This window comes from Marmota marmota, unplaced genomic scaffold (assembly GCF_001458135.2).
Source record: "Marmota marmota marmota unplaced genomic scaffold, marMar, whole genome shotgun sequence".
In the NCBI taxonomy this organism is placed as follows: Eukaryota; Metazoa; Chordata; class Mammalia; order Rodentia; family Sciuridae; genus Marmota; species Marmota marmota.
In genome coordinates this window covers 513,698-527,222 of record NW_026000101.1, presented here as the reverse complement: position 1 = coordinate 527,222, position 13,525 = coordinate 513,698, and the positions used below count along the sequence as shown (strand labels likewise).

General features: G+C 53.9%; 1 protein-coding gene and 1 long non-coding RNA gene across 5 annotated transcripts in view; one reads left to right on the top strand and one right to left on the bottom strand.

Annotated features, from left to right (window-relative positions):
* Positions 1–750: 750 nt before the first annotated feature.
* On the bottom strand, positions 751–13,436 carry LOC107147674 (alpha-1-microglobulin/bikunin precursor). 4 transcript variants are annotated; one of them, XM_048783162.1, is made up of 11 exons: positions 13,198–13,411; positions 13,020–13,028; positions 12,284–12,426; positions 10,797–10,873; positions 9,844–9,960; positions 9,339–9,440; positions 8,608–8,660; positions 3,188–3,269; positions 1,973–2,140; positions 1,508–1,681; positions 751–885 (listed from the first exon to the last, which is right to left on the bottom strand). In XM_048783162.1, exons 1-11 carry the CDS (start codon positions 13,303–13,305, stop codon positions 854–856), a joined length of 1,065 nt encoding a protein of 354 aa, XP_048639119.1. In that variant the 5' UTR covers positions 13,306–13,411; the 3' UTR covers positions 751–853. The 4 variants fall into 4 exon arrangements, with proteins under 4 accessions (XP_048639119.1, XP_048639120.1, XP_048639121.1 ...); XM_048783163.1 differs by having other exon boundaries at positions 8,608–8,654; XM_048783164.1 differs by lacking the exon at positions 13,020–13,028 and having other exon boundaries at positions 13,198–13,436.
* Positions 12,288–13,525, top strand: part of LOC125610652 — a 28,080-nt gene continuing 26,842 nt past the window's right edge. The window contains exon 1 of the long non-coding RNA XR_007340648.1: positions 12,288–12,449. This is a non-coding gene — a long non-coding RNA (uncharacterized LOC125610652). The remainder of the gene's footprint in view (positions 12,450–13,525) is intronic.

The window sequence follows — 13,525 nt, the reverse complement described above, 5'->3', positions numbered from 1 at the left end:
TGGCCCTCAGGACACTGGTCCCTCCCCAGAAAAGAGGGGCCCAGCCCTGCCGGCTGTCTGCAGGGTGCCACTAACAGGAGTCAGTCATGAGTCCGATGTTTATAAATCCAGTGTGTAAGTGGAGAGTCCTGGAGGTGTATCTTCTGGTCAGTTGGTCCTGGAGCGGCCCTGGCTGCCCACCTATACCTTCCCAAGCATGCGAGAAGGCAGCCTGCCCAAGGGCTTCCTTAGGAAGCAAGGAATAGTCTCCTTCCAAGGCCAGGGCCAGGGTGAGGATTCCAGGGGACAGGTGCTCAGAATGAGTGGGGGACCAGCCCCAGCACCCAGCTCGGGGCAGCTGGGGATGGGGACGGGGTGATGGCTGAGGGAAAGTGCCAGAGAGGAGTCGGGTCAGTCAGGGACCGGGAAGGGTTCAGGCACTTGCTGTGCTCCCTCAGCACCCTGGGCACACTAGGGCACCAGTATTTCCTCGGACCCTGGGTCACTCATGACCTCCATCCAACATCTCCCAGAAACAACTGCCCAGAGTTTCATGAAAGCAAAACAAAACAATCCCCTTCTGCACTATGGTGGAGCAGGGGGCCGCGCCTGCACACTCTGCACAGACTGAAGGGGGTTCCGATCCACTTCCAACCCATGCACGTTGGACTTCCTGGATGCTAGGTGGGCCACGCCCCACCCGGCTTCTTCCCCTCCCCAACCTCCTCCATCTTGTTCCATTTATGGTGGCAGTGCAGTCAGGACAGGGAATTCCAGCAAGACACCATTTGGTTTTATTTGGACCTGGGTCATCTGGCCCGTCCTGCCCTGGGGGGGACGCCGACCACTCCCTGGTTTGCAGACTGGCCAGCCATCAGTTGGAGTAGCGCAGTAGCTCCTCATCCCCTGTGGACACAGAAAGGCTCAGGAAGGGGCTCCAGGGTGGGGACCTCCAGGGGGTGGGGGAGGGAAAGCCACCCGAATGTGGGGGCAAAAGCGTCCAATTGCCGAGTGACAGCCCGGGGCATGCCACAGGATGATGTGAATTTTTTTTGTTGATTTGCCTTACTTACCATTTTGCAATGGGAAAATCAAGGCACAGAAATCTCATGTGGCTCCTGTCCCCAAATAGTCATTATCAGCAGAAACTGCCATTAGCTGAGCACTAATTCTGCCAGGTACTGTGAAGTCTGGGAGGTGGGTATTTTGTCCCATTTTACAAGAGAAAATGGAAGCTCAAATCGCCCTTGGCACACACACCCCCGCCCCGCGGCCAGCCTGAACGTAGCAGCATGAGAATGGGAACCCAGCTCTCCAGCTCCTCGGGCTGCAGCCTCTGAGCATGCCTGAACCTGGCACCGGTAGCACCCTGGGTTTGGCTCATTTTACATTTGGGAAGTTGAGGCCTCAAAAGTGGTGGCCTGCTCACCAGGAATTCAGCTCTGCGGGACCCACCCCCTATCAGGATTCTCACACCTGGACCCTGGCAGCCTGGTGGTCCAGCCCGGCACCCCCCAGGGCCTCCTACCTTCGCCAGGGACGCCGCAGTACTCCTTGCACTCCTTCTCTGAGTAGAACTTGTTGCCGTTGCCTTGGCAACCCCCATAGTTGAAGAGGACGCACTTTCCCCGGACAGCATCAAATGCCCAGAGCTGTTTGAACGCTCTGCAGGGACCAGGGACTATGGGGAGGTTGCAGGCCGCTGTCGGTAGAGAGAGGCATGGTGCTTCAGTGAGACTTGGGACATACAAGGGCTCCGGAGCCAGGGCCCTGCTCAGCTAGAACCCGTGGTCCCTCTTTTACAGATGAGGAAATAGATCCACCTTGGCCAAGGGACATCTCCACCCAAATCCGTATCCTATGGCTTCAGGAGGCTTGCCCTGAAATTCCACCATGGACACCCTCCCATGGCTCCCTGCTCATTGGCAAGGGGTCTTCTGGGAGAACGGATGGGTGTGGGGGAATGGAGGCGCAGAGCAGGGGCCACACTCACCCACGGTGCGACATGTCTGCAAACATTCCTTCTCAGAGATGAAGTTGTTGTCGTTGCCCAAGCAGCCTCCATATTGGAAGGTCTCACAGGCCATGGACGATCCATTGTAGAAATACCTCGGGAACAGGCCCAGGCAGGGACCTGGTGAGTGGGCCAGCTGGCAGGAGTCTGGGAAGGGGCCAAAGAGCAACACTTACTGAGTGCTTACTGGATACCTGTCACCAAACAGGGCACTTAGTCGGCATCATCTCTTGTAAATTTTCCCCTCGTGGGTAAAGGACAGATCATCGGCTCATTTTATAGATGAAGCAACTGACTCTCAAGAAAGGCGAAGTGACTCACCCAGGGTTACACAGAACTAAGGTCCCCAAGCCAGGTCTGTTGGACTCCAAAACCAGTGCTCATTGACTCCATCACATGGGAGTTGACACCTAGTGACCCCCTGTGTTGGTCTTATCTGCCCAGAGAGTCTGTGGTGGCAGGAGTGTGATACATTTCCACCCCATACTGGCCAGTCTGATCCCTTCACTGCGGTGCCACCCCACGCCTTTGCTCTCATTGTCCCTGACTCCGGGGTGTCTTCCACAGGACCAGGGGGCTTGCCTCTACACAGCATGAATTTCCCTTGGTCTAGGAAGTCCCCCTGACCTCCGCACCCCAGTATCCTCTGAGCTTCCTTAGCCCTTTGCCGATCCTCTCTTTGGGATCCATCAGTTTCTCCCTTGGATGTCCCCCCTCCCACTAAAGCAGAACATTCAAGAAGACAAGAGTGGTTTGTCTCTGAGACCCCAGTGCCCAGCACAGGGCCTGATATCTGCCGAGTGAACTGAAGACGGAGTCCATTGTGAGCACTGTCAAGTTCACCAGGCATCCTCAAGCTCTTCCCCTGACTTCTACGGAAGCCCTGATGGTCAGCCCACTGGCTACTATCCCATCACAGAGGCCCACTAGCTACTTTCCCACCCGGAGGCCACCCTGTGACACAGGCAGAACAAGAGCTCACTTCTACCATGGAGCTGAGGACCGACCTTGTGTTCCTCCCGTCTGCTACAACCCTACAATAGTACAGAGAACCCCCTCTGCCTTTCCTCGGGCCAGTCTGACTCTGCAGCAGGAAGAGAGGGACTTCACAGAGATAAAGTAGCCAGGGTGAGCCAGCCATGGGCCCTTCTCTCCGAGCAAGGCAGAGTGGGTGAAGAGGCAGGTGCTCCTTACCTTCCTTCCTGTTGAAACCCGGTACTGGCTGCTCAGCCCCTGATCCTTCCTCCTCTTGGGGCAGCACAGCCCGCCGGGCTCTCTGGGGGGCAGAAAAGAAGCTGTTGAGAGACCCTGTGCTCCCCTGTGCCCCTGGAATACATGAACAATTGTTTGCTTGGGGAATTGGGGTACGGGTAGAAGCAGAGCTACTAGACTGGTTAATGAATTCTTTTCCCAAGAGCATCAACCTGAATTCCATCATGGGCATCGCAGGGTAGATTTCTAGTCAGAAATGAAAATCAGAACCACAAGGCCCAGTGCCTCCATATCCAACTTCTAGTGAAATGCCTAAAGGAATTGAACCACGGGAAAGTCTCTCCCAGAGCCGGACACCCAGGAGGGGCACTGTTCCCATGCTTGAAATGTGAAGGCATTCTGTGCACCCCGGAGTGTGGGTGCCGCTGATTTGCAGGAGGCGCTGCCCAGACCATCATTGGTTGCTTGGAAAGGAAAACTCCAACCCAGGACTGACCCAAACACCCCCGCTGCAGTGGTGGGGCCCGCAGAGAAGGGCGGGCTGCCAAAGCTGTCAAGACATCCCCGAGTCTAGGGTCTCCTGAGGATAGGTCCCAGCGCAATCAAACAAAGAATGAGCAGGGAAACTGCCTGCCACCAGGCAGCCTTTCTGCCACAACGAGACCTGGAACTTAAAGAGCAGAATTATAGACCCTTCAATGTTCTCTGCTCCTTTCAAAGTACAAATGAAAACTGTCGGGGCTCCCAATCTCTCCCAGACTCATCTCAACCTGGGGGCTTGTGCACCTTCCTTGATGAACACAGAAGAAGAAAAGAAAATCATGGGATAAGTCAAATAACGCAACTGCTCAGAAGAATTGTATTGAGTTAAAGAAATGTTCCCACTAATTCAGGATGATACTCACAGAGAATAAACAGAAGCCATCAATGAAATTCAAAATGATCTGCATCAATTTAACAGGAGGCAACAGTGATGGCAGTGAATGTATAAAGGCAGAAAATTATTGGGGCTGGGAAAGGTGTTGAATTTAACCACATAGTAGGGTTAAGCTGCAGTTTAGACACTATGGCAAATAAATCCACATAATAGGAATTCTACCTAGAAAGACATGCAATGGAGAAATAATAGAAGAAAACATTTCTGAATTGGAGAAATACTTGAGTTGCCCAATTATAAGGGAAAAATAAATGGGACAAAAATTAATGAAGAGTTCCTTCTTCGATATTCAAGGAATGAAGGACAAAGTGCCTGGTGGCCCTTAGAGTAAATGGCAGAAGCTCAAAAACAATATCTGAGCATTGGAAGAAGGCAAAGGTTGTCCTTCACTCATTTGAGCTGTTGACCACATGATATAACCACAGAAAGACATCCTCAGCTAGGCTAGGACCTAGAAGTTTGCCACCCACATGTCATTCTTGAAAAAATTACTAATAGAAATATTCCCACCCATTGAGAATGGAATCTGACTGTCAGAAATACCAGATATGATAACGAAGAAATATGGAAAGCTATAAAGCCAATAAAATGTAGAGTTGAAATAAATAATTGCTACAATGGATTATGGAATTTAATGTAAATTTTACAAACGATTTTTTTAAAGGTGAAAAATGACAACATCAATCTCAGAGCAGATCCATAAAAAAAAAACAGGACCATGGGAAACCCGAAAGGATACAAATAGAAAGTAAGAAACAGGAGGAAGAGAAATGTGGGGTATTTCTGTCTTTGGTAAGGACAGTCATTACTTACTTACTATTTCATTCTTGACACTGATAAAGAAATAAAGATCCAGTTGGCATCTGGATTAAGATGGAAGATTGAAATTCACAAGTTTCTTCCAAGTACCTAACAAACACTTGGGAAAAAATAATTTAAAAAAAACAGTCCCAAAATTTCCATCAATGTCACTCAAATAAGGGAAGGGGACGTGATTTAAAGTCAGAAACGTTAACATTGGCAATCAAGGAAGGAAACAAATCGTGCTGGAACTGAACATAATGGATCTTGCAGCTCTGAACGGTGCCCTCTGACCTCCAGGGGTGGTATGTCAAAAATTTGTGATTCTCCCTAATTCTTCCAAATCCAGAGAGAAAAACATTGAGGGGTACCCAGTCGTTTTTCTTTTCTGACAGAGGAGCCATGAAAATAGGCTCAGAGAATAAACAAGTAAACATGGAAAATACAGCTCCGTTCTAAGAGAAGGAAAGGTTCTGAAGTGACACAGTCCAGGGCTCTAGGATGAGTTGTCGTGAGACAGATGCACATGACACCAGCCCAACCAGGTGCAATGAGCCCTACCGAGAATATTTCGCAGTCCTTCAAAATATAAGCAGAGGAAAAAATGTTATGGAATGAATTGTGTCCCTTCCAAAAGTCACCCATTGGAGTCAATCCCTAGGACCTCAGAATGTGGCCTTATTTGGAAACAGGGTTGTACAAATGTAATTAAGATGAGATCATTAGGGTGGGCACTAGCCCAATATGAATAGTGTAGTTATAAAAGGGAAAAATTTTGACACCAAGACATCCTACATGGAGAAACTGATGTGAAGACAAAGGCAGGGAGTCGGTGAGGCACCTACCAGCCAAGGAGGAGCGCCAGAATGCCAGAAACCCACCAGGAGGTAGACGAGGTCCTCCCTGGCAGCCCTCAGAAGCAACCAGCCCTGCTGACACCTTGACCTTGGATTTCCAGCCTCCAGAAATGGAATCCAATAAATTTCAAAGTCTCCAGGGTGCTGTACCTCATTATTGCAGCCCCAGGAAACTGTCAGAGCTGGTACCTGGACCAAGGTGGCGCACCTCAGGGAAGGCTTCTCCCCTCCCCTACGCCATTTCCCAGGACTTCAGAAACCTGGATGAACACAAGATACCTAGGGCTTACACTAAAGTAGGCTTAGGCTCAAGTTCAGTGGGAAGAGGACCAAGAGGTTAAAGGACACCCCACCCCACCTGATCAGAAAAAAAAACAAAAAAAAAAAAACCAGAAAGCCCAGATAGAGCAAGAGCAAGATAAAGCAAGATACAACGGAAACTACCCAAATCCACCTCGGAAATGGATGAGTAGGAGAAAGAGCGCAGCCTAAGTAAGTTGAGAACGAAAACTCCATGAATTTGGATCTGCCAAATAAATTGTGAACCGAAAAGACAGCATTGAAACAGTCAGGAGAAACTAGCCGACATGGAAGACAGAGGTGCTCCAGGTGAGAGAAGGGGTGCTCCCGACCAAGGGCACAGAAGAGGGGTTCCACGACATTGTGCAGGAGACTTCCTTGAAACACGGAGCACACGTCACCTGCATGTGGAGAGAACACGCTGCGTGCCAGGAAGTGATTGTGTAGAATCTTTGACACCGAGGTGTGTCCCTGTTGACTTTGACAATAGAGAAAGGCTTCCCAGGCACCAGGGCAGAAGAAAACAAGTCCCCTAGAAGGAGAGAAAGTATGACCCTGGCCTCGGGTTTTCTACCACAGTCATCAGGGCAAGAGAATAAGGGAGCCACGTTCACACAGTTCTGAGGGACAGCCAGGGTGCTGTATCCCAGCAAAGTGGCCTCTGCATCCTCCAGAATGGGGCGGTTATTCTCAAACATGCAAGATTCACAGGTTCAAACCCCCAAGAACCACCTCAAGAAAGCCACTCCACAAAGAAATGGCCCCAATTAAGAGACCACTGGAAATGAGTGACTCAGGAGCCCAGGTGACTGTGGCTTCATTCACTAAAGTTGACACGTGGAATCCACTGCCCACAGAGCTGGGAGGGCCAGGTCTGCAGGCTAACCATCCCGCCCTGGGATCACCATGGGGGTGACAGTGAGAATCTGGAGACGGCTGGTGTCAACCTGGACAATGCAAAAGGAAGAGGAGGAGGACATGGAACCAACGTGGAGTGGGGACGTCTAGCTAATCAGAGAAGCGGCTCTTGTGTAAAGTCGTTGACGGTGGTGCTGGCCCCGCTGATCTTTTCGTGACTTTGCCTTTCCTTAAGACGCGCATCTCTCGTAGTGAAGAGATGTTTACTTGAAGTTCAAGAAGTCCACTTCAACTCCTTTGTTTTTAAATCCAAGTAAAACTATGATTAATGTTCTTAACAACTAAAGATGACATCTGCAGCATAATCCCATTTAATAACAGTCTATCCCTGTGTCCATCTGTCCTTCCTTCTGTCACAATTTGATTTCTTTAATGAAGGGAATGCTGCTATTTTGGGGGTGGTGGGATTTAAAATAAAAACTAATCTATCTTGATATTTTTCTGTATGGATTTCTTCATAATGAGCATATGTGACTCTTATAAGATCAATGGTAATTTTTCTTAAAAACATAGGAGCAATTATGTACTATGTCAATAGGGTTAACTTTAAATCTTTTTTTTTTTTGTACTGGGCATTGAACCCGGGGACTCTTAACCACTGAGTTCTTTTTATTTTTTATTTTGAGACCAGGTCTCAGTAATTTGCTTAGGGCCTCGCTAAATTGCTGAGGCTGGCCTTGAGCTTAAGATCCTCCTGTCTTGGCTCCCAGGTGTGCGCCACCGTCCCCAGTGGGATAAGGACATTCTTATCTCATTTTTTTTTTTTTAATTTTCAAGAGTAGGTTTCTAAATCAATCAATCAATCTCTCTCTCTCTCTCTCTCTCACACACACACACACACACACACACACACACCTGTATGACGATTGTAACTCCCAAACAGAGAACATGAAGAATGAAGAAAGTGTAATCAATATGGCAATAGGCAGGGAAATAAAAGGGAGGCCCAGATTCAGAAGGAGCTGAGGAGGGGGCTGCCTGTTCTAATTGGCTGCTTTTCAGGGACACCAACCGCCTTTATTTCTGTGCACTGAAACCATCATCCTCATTGGAGACTGTTCCTTTCTTGATGAGTGTCTCCCTTCTTTTTTTTTTGGTACCAGGGATTGAACTCAGGGGCACTGGACCACTGAGCCACCTCGCCGCCCTATTTTGTATTTTGTTAGAGACAGGGTCGCACTGAGTTGCTTAGCGCCTCGCCATTGCTGGGGCTGGCTTTGAACTCACAATCCTCCTGTCTCAGCCTCGCGAGCTGCTGGATTGACAGGCGTGCACCACCACGCCCGGCTGAGCGTCTCCCCTCTTTGAGACCCTGCTCAGAGCTTTTCTAATGGGTCCTGGAGTTGCAGCACAGCCCTGGAAGGTGAGCATAATGACCCCATTTCCCAGGTGGGACAATGAGGTCCCAACGGGGCAGCAACAAGCTCAAGTGGCAGCACCAAGGTGGAGCCCAGGTGGGTCTGACCTCAAAACCCATGCCCAGGGCAGGCTGCTCCACCTCCTCAGTGACCCCTGCACCATGGCAGGGCCTGAGCCAGGCCAGCAGCAGCCCAGTGAGGAGCCTGAAGGGGGCGGGGAGCAGCACTTACCGAGAGTGGGGTGGGCTGTGGCTCCTGCTCCCCAGGGACACATTCCCCTAGGTCAGGAGACAGGAGAAAGGAGTAAAGAAGAGGACAAGGCCTGGGGGGGTCCGAGACCCGATTTCTTTCATGGTGCTAATGGCATCCCGCTAGAAACCATCCTGTGCGGTAGCCCACCTCGTGACCCCCCACCACCACCACTATGCTTGCTCAAGGTCATTCACTGAAAAAGTTACAGCCTGTTGGCTGCACAGCACCGCCATCTGTCCACCCGGCCAGCGCCATCACGGGAACAGTGCGAGCACCTGAGGGCCCCATGCTGTGGTCCTTAATGGCTTGACCTCACTGACCCCTCACCGGCCTTCCCTTAGAGGAAGGCATTATTATCCCCATTTGACAGATGGGAACATGAGGCTCTGCGAGGTGGACCAGCCAGAAGCCACCCACCCAACTGAACTTGAACACAGATGCTCAGTTCCCACGCTGCACCCCAACCCCAGCTCCGTGTCGCCCCCTAGAGGAATGTTGGATTTCTGTCCAACCTGCTGAGAACATGGAGTCCAGCCCCAGCTCTATCGCCCCATAGACCCAAATCCAGCGGCTCTCTGCTTGTAAAGAAGGGAGGGGACTATTGTCCCTGTTTGTCTCAGAGGGTGATAGAAAAGATCCATGGTTTGGGGACAGGGAATGAAGAACGAAGAGGGGACAGGAACTCGAGGTGGGGTGCGGGGGCCATTCACCTCTGTTGGCCATTGTGAAGATGGAGTCCTCAGGGATGCCCACGCCCAGGGCCATCTCCCTGAACGCCTGCAGGAGGCTGTCCCTCAGCTGTGGCTTCCGCCCTGCAGGTGGGGAGCAGAGGAGCCACCAGGCCCGATGGTTCTCACTTAGGGAAACTTCTAGAACTATTGACCTGTTCAAACTCCGAGACACACTTAGGGGAAGGAAGGTTCTCCAAGAGGAAGAGGGGCCCCTTCAGGCTCCCACACGGGGCTCCCGAGTCCCCACCCCAGGCTCTTCCCACCAGCTCTTTCGGGGGCCTGGAGACTCCAGATTGACTTTAGAGGTCAAGTGAAGGGGTCCCGCCTCACATGGGGACCTGGACCCTTCCTCCCCCGGGGAGAGCAAAGGCTTTCCCCCACCTGGAGTTTTGTCAAAAGGAAAGGCAAAGCCTCCTGCTCCTCCCACTCGACTGTCCAGAAGCCCACCCAGCTCCAAGGGGCTGCTGTCATCACTGGTCATTACCGTAGAGCTTGGCGGTAATGGTGGGTCCATGGTGGCGGCTCATTTTTTTGGTCAGAAAAATGGCGTACTCGTCATAGTTGGTGTGCACCACGTAGGACTCCATGGTCACGTTCCATTCTGCAAAGGAAAGGCAGCCAGGCCACGGGCGTCGGTGGTCAGAGCCTTGACCTCGAGACCTGCTGCCCGTTCGCTCTCACCTCGTGCCTTCCCCTGTCCACCTGGCTGCCCAGCCCTCCTGGGTGTTTATTACCAATCTCCATCTTCAGTCCCTCTCTCCAGCCACTGGGCCATCTCCTCCACACCTGCCCTGACTGCCCATGACTCCATCCAGCAGTCCTCCCTAAACCTCCCTCCCTCCTCCTTCCTCCTCCTCCTCCCTTCCTCCTCCTCCTCCCTTCCCCCTCCTCCCTCCCTTTCTTTCTCTTTCNTCCATCCAGCAGTCCTCCCTAAACCTCCCTCCCTCCTCCTTCCTCCTCCTCCTCCCTTCCTCCTCCTCCTCCCTTCCCCCTCCTCCCTCCCTTTCTTTCTCTTTCCTCCTTTATTCCTTCGTCAATTTACCCATGGACTCATTGATCTGGCGTCCATACCGATCGATCATCCATGGACTCACTTATTTATCTATCCCTCCCTCCATGCCTTCTTCCATCTGTGCAAAAATTCGTAAATTCCTGATTTCTTGGCACATGGAGCATATTTGCTGAGTTGACAAATGCACTCATGCCCAGGGCCCTCTATCAGTGAGCACCAGGCTCAGCAAGACCCGGGGGCTGGTGGCATCTTGACGTCACCCTCCGCGCTCAGCGCCACTGCCCTCCTCTGCACACGTGCTCATGGGGGACGAGGCAGGCAGAAGAAGAGGGGAAGGGATGGAGGGGCGCCTGGGGGAGCTGGGCGACACCTCAGCTAGGTGGGAGGCACGGTGGTGGGGTGGGGAAGGGGAGCTGAGGACGTACTGGGCTTGTGGTAGAGGAACTTGCCCGCCGTGCTGGTCTTCTCATAGGCCGAGGACGTCTCCTCGCAGACGCCCCTCCTGGAATGAACCCCGGAGAGGAAGTTGGCACCACCCGGCCCTCCCCCAGGCTCTTTCCAAACATCATGTTTCTCTTGTCTCATTGAATTTCAAATCAACATTTCCAAGCATCTTGTCTAATACTCAGGCCAGCCCTCATTTTATCTATGAGGGGACAAAGGGACCAGTCGATGCCATTCGCTTGGCAAAGCCAACACCAACATCACTGACCCTAACCAAACCCCGCGGCCCTGGGGGTGGGCTAGTGCCTGCGTGTGTGGGTTCCTTCATGATCCCGAGGGCCTCCTGCCTCCCCAGTTCCACACGCTGAGTCTACCGCAGGGAGCCGAGGTGAGCGCTGCGTGCAGGTGGCTGTCACTGTTGCAGTGATTCCTAGCCACCCAGGGGACATTTATCAGGCAGTGCACTCGCACCCAGCACCATGCTCTGTGCTGGGAATACAGACGCAGCAAGACGGCCCGAGCCTCTCCTGCAGCGGACCTCCCTGAGGACCAAGGAGGCTGGCCAGAGGCAGATAACTAGATGACCATGCCAGGCTGGGGAAGCCTGGTGCTCCAGCAGCTCAAAGGAAGGCCTGTGGCCTGACCTGGGGTCCAGGGAGGCCCTCCTGGAGGAAGTGTCATGGAACCAGAGCCCTGAGGATGCATAGGAGTTAGCCCAGGGGGCGGGGAGAGGGGCTTCCAGAAGGAGCATCACGTGCAAAGGCGGGGGTGGGGGGTCAAGTGGGTGAAGGTTTTCAGGAATTGCAGGTCCACCAGGGCAGGTCACAGTGCATGGGAAAGCGTGGGACGGCGACGGGCGGGTGGCATGGGAGGCCCGGAAGGCCTCTGCGCCCAAGGTCTCAGTCTAATTCCCAAGGGCAGCCGGGAGCCATGAATAGGCCAAGGAGCCCAGCACCCTGAGCAGATGTGGGTTTGAGGAGGTCTTTCTGATTTCTGGGTGAAGAGTGGACTGGATGGGGGATGGAGGTAGACGGGGGACAAGAGTCCACAGGTTGCTACAGACAACCAGAGAGAGCCAGCTTGGCCCAGGGGGTGGGGGTGGGGAGGGAGAAGACAGGCTGGCCCCTGGGGGTGGCAGGGACCTTCCTGAGCCAAGCAACAGCCCAGGAGGAGGAGGAGGAGGAGGAGGAAGAGGAGAAGGAGGAGGAAGAGGAGGAGGAAGAGGAGGAGGAGGCTGAGGTCCAGAGGGGACAGNAGCCCAGGAGGAGGAGGAGGAGGAGGAGGAAGAGGAGAAGGAGGAGGAAGAGGAGGAGGAAGAGGAGGAGGAGGCTGAGGTCCAGAGGGGACAGCCTCGGAGGCCCTCCTGCAGGAGGTAGAGAGGGACCTGGGGCTGGGGGCCAGGACGTGGCTGGGCAGAGGCCTGCAGGCTTCAGAGACAAGGTGGGTGCCCCCTCCGCTCCCCGCTCACCGCCAGTGGGTGTGGATGACGCTGATCTCCGACGCCGTGGCCCCCTCTCCCAGCACCAGCGTGCTCACGCTCATCTTGTCCTTGATCCTCTTCAGCCAAGGGCAGGTGGAGCCAACGGCCAGGTTGAACCACTTCCCGTAGATCTAGGCGGCAGGCACAGCGTCTGGTCCCCTCCGGCCCCAGACCCTGCCTGCTCCCCTCCCGCCTCCCGTCTCACGACACTGTGGAGTCACAGGCCTCAGTGGCTCAGGAAGGAGGGGTGCACCCACCCCCGCCTGCCACTCAGAAGATTCCCTGAGCACAGTGTTGCTCCTGGGGACGGGGCTGACCTCTATGTCCCCAGGTCACTGGCCACTGCTCCTCAAGAGACAGTCCTGTCTTTACCCCTCCAGGGACGGGGAGCCCTGGGACCCGGCCCTGACCCAGCTCCGTCCTGCTTCCCCGCTCCCCATCATCTCCCACCCCGGCCCCCAGGCTCATGGGCACACGCCTGCCCTGTGCCATCCCAGGTTCTGTCCACGCCATGAGTGTGGACGAGGCCCCGGGACGGGCCAGCAGAAGGATGCTGTAGGGAAGGTCACTGAGGACCAAGGCAGGGACAGGGCGAGCCCCGAGGTCCATGCCACGTGGGCGGCTGAGGGGCTGCAGGGTGGCCGTCCCAGACGAAGCCTGCCCTGGGGCAGCTACTCGAGGGTCCCAGAGTCTCCTTGGAGCCTGCGGGGACAGGATGCTTGACCTGTGGGAGCTGAGGTGAGAGGTCCCACGGAATGAAGGACAGACGGATCGAGCTGTAGCTCCGAAGAATCCCAGAGCCCAAATGGCATGACAGGAGGGACTGACCACTGGAGCTCCAGGGGGAGACCGAGAGCCCACGAGGTGCCCACAGCCACCTCCCCCAGGGAGGACAGCCTTACCCGGGTGACGTCGAAGTTCTCCTGCACTTGGATGTCATCTGGCACAGGGTCAGCGCTCGCCGCCACACAGGTGGCCAACAGCAGAAGCGAGGCGCGGAGACCCCACATGGCTCTGCTCTCTGTCCTCGGGCGGTGCACTGCCTGCTCTGGGGACAGAGGGGTTGCAAACTTCCTGCAGGGGTGGCTGGGAACTGGGGCTAGGGAAGGGGCCCGAGGCTGGTAGGTGACCGTGGTGTTTGCTCTGCTTGACAGGGACCAATCAGGGCCCAAGGCCAACTGGGATCGATCACTGGGGTTGATTCCCGTAGACAGGGGGCCGGTGGCCTTT